Source organism: Dipodomys ordii, unplaced genomic scaffold, assembly GCF_000151885.1.
Source record: "Dipodomys ordii isolate 6190 unplaced genomic scaffold, Dord_2.0 Scaffold159, whole genome shotgun sequence".
Lineage (NCBI taxonomy): Eukaryota > Metazoa > Chordata > Mammalia > Rodentia > Heteromyidae > Dipodomys > Dipodomys ordii.
The window spans coordinates 1,016,487-1,019,302 of NW_012267375.1; the positions used below are offsets into that span (position 1 = coordinate 1,016,487).

A 2,816-nucleotide genomic window follows, 5' to 3' on the forward strand; every position below is an offset into this window, starting at 1 on the left:
CACACTCAGAGCCTCCCCTGGGAGCTCACACACTCAGAGCCTCCCCTGGGAGCTCGCACACTCAGAGCCTCCTCTGGGAGCTCACACACTCAGAGCCTCCCCTCAGAGCTCACACACTCAGAGCCTCCCCTGGGAGCTCACAAACTCAGAGCCTCCCCTCAGAGCTCGCACACTCAGAGCCTCCCCTGGTAGCTCGCACACTCAGAGCCTCCCCTGGGAGCTCACACACTCAGAGCCTCCCCTGGGAGGATGCACAGTCAGAGCCTCCCCTCAGAGCTCGCACACTCAGAGCCTGGTCTGTTGCTGCCCTGACAGGGACCCCCAGGACACGTGGGACCACCTGGACCGGACGTAAGTAGGGTGTCCGCAACTGTCCTCTGGAGGCCACAGAGCGTGTAGAGGCCATTGGTGGGAACAGATGGGAGGATGGGGAGGAGGCCTGGGGGTGATGACACAGAGGTAGGCCATGAGCACAGGACACGGGCCTGAGGAGGACACATGGACAAAGTGGGGATAGTGGATGACCACAGGGGACATGTGGATGGGCTGGAGGACACATGATGACCCTGCATGACACATGCATGACACCTGAGAGACGTGACAACCTTCATTTGGTGACCATATGGCATGCACACTGGAGGTAAAGATCCAGTGGTCACCACAGGACACACTGAGACAACGTCCAGCCCTGGGTTGCCAGGAGACCTCTAGCTCAGAGCCATGGTAATGCTCCTTCCTACCTCTCCCTCCCCAGGAGTGTGAGATTCTCGACATCATCATGAAAATGTGCTGTGAGTACAGCGATCTTAGAGAGCTATCTCAGTGGATGAGCTCACTCCCACCAGCTCCAGGGCCCTCCTGTCCAGAAGACTCTCAGTGTGGTTGGGGGAGGGGTCCTGGCAGAGCCAGCGGGTGGGGCTGGTGCGGGGCCCTGCAGAGGAGCGAGGAGCGGGCTGGGGCTTGGCTAATCGTCCTCAGGTTGCTATGGTTCTGTCTGACAGCCTAGGCTAAGCCGGGCTGGGCTGGGCGGGGCTGGGCCAGGCTGGACTGAGCTAGGCAGAGGGGCTCCAGGAAGGGGGTCAGGTGTAGGGACAGCTTGAAGTCATGTGCTGTTCTGTTGTCTAATCTCCTCTTCCTTCTTCCTCCAGCCTGCTGTGGTGAGTGCCACCTCTTCACACATAGCAATTGCCATGTGGCTTTAATGATTCCTTCAGTGGGCAGAGCGGCCCTTTGTGCAGTGGACAGAGCAGGACCCTCATCTGCAGTGGACAGAACAGGCCCTTGTCTCTGAGTGCACAGTGACAGTCATGCTGCTCTGCTGCTCCCTGGCCAGCGGCCTCCCTGCCCCCAGAGTGCCACCAGAGCATGCAGGCTCTTCTCCAGTACAGCAACACCTCCAGACCCCAGGCCTGCTCTGCCCCTTCTCCCCATGGGGTCGGGTCAGGGTCCAGAGGTGGCTGGTGCAGCCTTGGCTGGGCCTGGCTGGGGCGGGTGGCCTGACGGGCCTCTGCCCGGGAGCCCGGGGAGGGGTGGCCAGGGACTGTGGGGCACCCCGGGAGGGGCCCTGAGGGTCAACCCTGCCTGCCCCCAGAGTGCAAGTGTGGGCCCATCGACATCCTCTTCGTGCTGGACAGCTCTGAGAGCATCGGCCTGCAGAACTTTGAGATCGCCAAGGACTTCATCATCAAGGTCATTGACCGTCTGAGCAGAGTCGAGCTGGTCAAGGTGAGGGGAGAGCTGCCTGTGGGGTGGCCACCACATGAGCAGAAGGCTGAGCCTCCTGGTGCATGCACGGCCCAGTCCCGGCCAGGCCCTGCCCGGTGCAGCCCTGGCTCTGTCAGGTGGCACAGGATGGAGTGGGCTCCAGCCTGGCCCCGGGGCGTGGGCCTGGCTCCCGACAGTCTCAAGGCTCACTCTTTGAGGACAGAAACAGGGAGCCCCCCGGGGCTCTGAATGCCGGGCACATGGGAGGCCAGAGGCTGTGACGCAGGGCCTCCTGGGGGACACGAATGCTGGGACTCGGTGACAGGCTCAGACGCCCTGTGCTGTCCCTCAGTTTGAGCCAGGACAGTCGCACGCTGGGGTGGTGCAGTACAGCCACAACCAGATGCAGGAACACGTGGACATGAGGAGCCCCAACATCCGCAACGCCCAGGAGTTCAAGGAGTGAGTGGCCCCGCGGGGGCATGGCCTTGGGCCCCTGTGGGGGTGTGGCCTCGGGCCTCCGTGGGGGTGTGGCCTCGGGCCCCGCGGGGGCGTGGCCTCGGGCCCCCGTGGGGGCGTGGCCTCGGGCCTCCTGTGGGGCGTGGCCTCGGGCCTTGGCCTTGGCCCTGACTGACCTGGCCTGGCTGTCCTGTGCCGAGCAGAGCCGTGAAGAAGCTGCAGTGGATGGCAGGCGGCACGTACACCGGGGAGGCTCTGCAGTACACGCGGGACCGGCTGCTGCCGCCCACCCAGAATGACCGCATCGTCCTGGTCATCACCGACGGACGCTCAGACACACAGAGAGACACCACGCCCCTCAACGTGCTGTGCGGCCCCGACATCCAGGTGGGCGCAGGCCCGGCCCGCGGCCTCACTGCGCTCAGCCGAGGCGGGTCCGCTGACCGCACGCATCCTCGCAGGTGGTCTCTGTGGGCATCAAAGACGTGTTTGGCTTCGCGGCCGGCTCCGACCAGCTCCACGTCATCTCCTGCCAAGGTGTGCTGTCCCAAGGCCGGCCCGGCATCTCTCTGGTGAAGGAAAACTACGCAGAGCTACTGGACGACAGCTTCCTGAAGAACATCACCACCCAGATCTGCATAGGTGGGTGGGTG

The 2,816-nt window shown here is 63.7% G+C and overlaps 1 protein-coding gene across 1 annotated transcript in view; it reads left to right on the forward strand.

The window, feature by feature from the left end:
- Col6a1 (collagen, type VI, alpha 1) overlaps positions 1-2,816 on the forward strand; it is a 51,961-nt gene that overhangs the window by 41,858 nt on the left and 7,287 nt on the right. Inside the window, exons 28-34 of the mRNA XM_013032902.1 lie at positions 316-351; positions 755-791; positions 1,149-1,157; positions 1,592-1,725; positions 2,057-2,166; positions 2,367-2,550; positions 2,625-2,805. Coding sequence (XP_012888356.1) covers positions 316-351; positions 755-791; positions 1,149-1,157; positions 1,592-1,725; positions 2,057-2,166; positions 2,367-2,550; positions 2,625-2,805 — 691 coding nt within the window. The remainder of the gene's footprint in view (positions 1-315; positions 352-754; positions 792-1,148; positions 1,158-1,591; positions 1,726-2,056; positions 2,167-2,366; positions 2,551-2,624; positions 2,806-2,816) is intronic.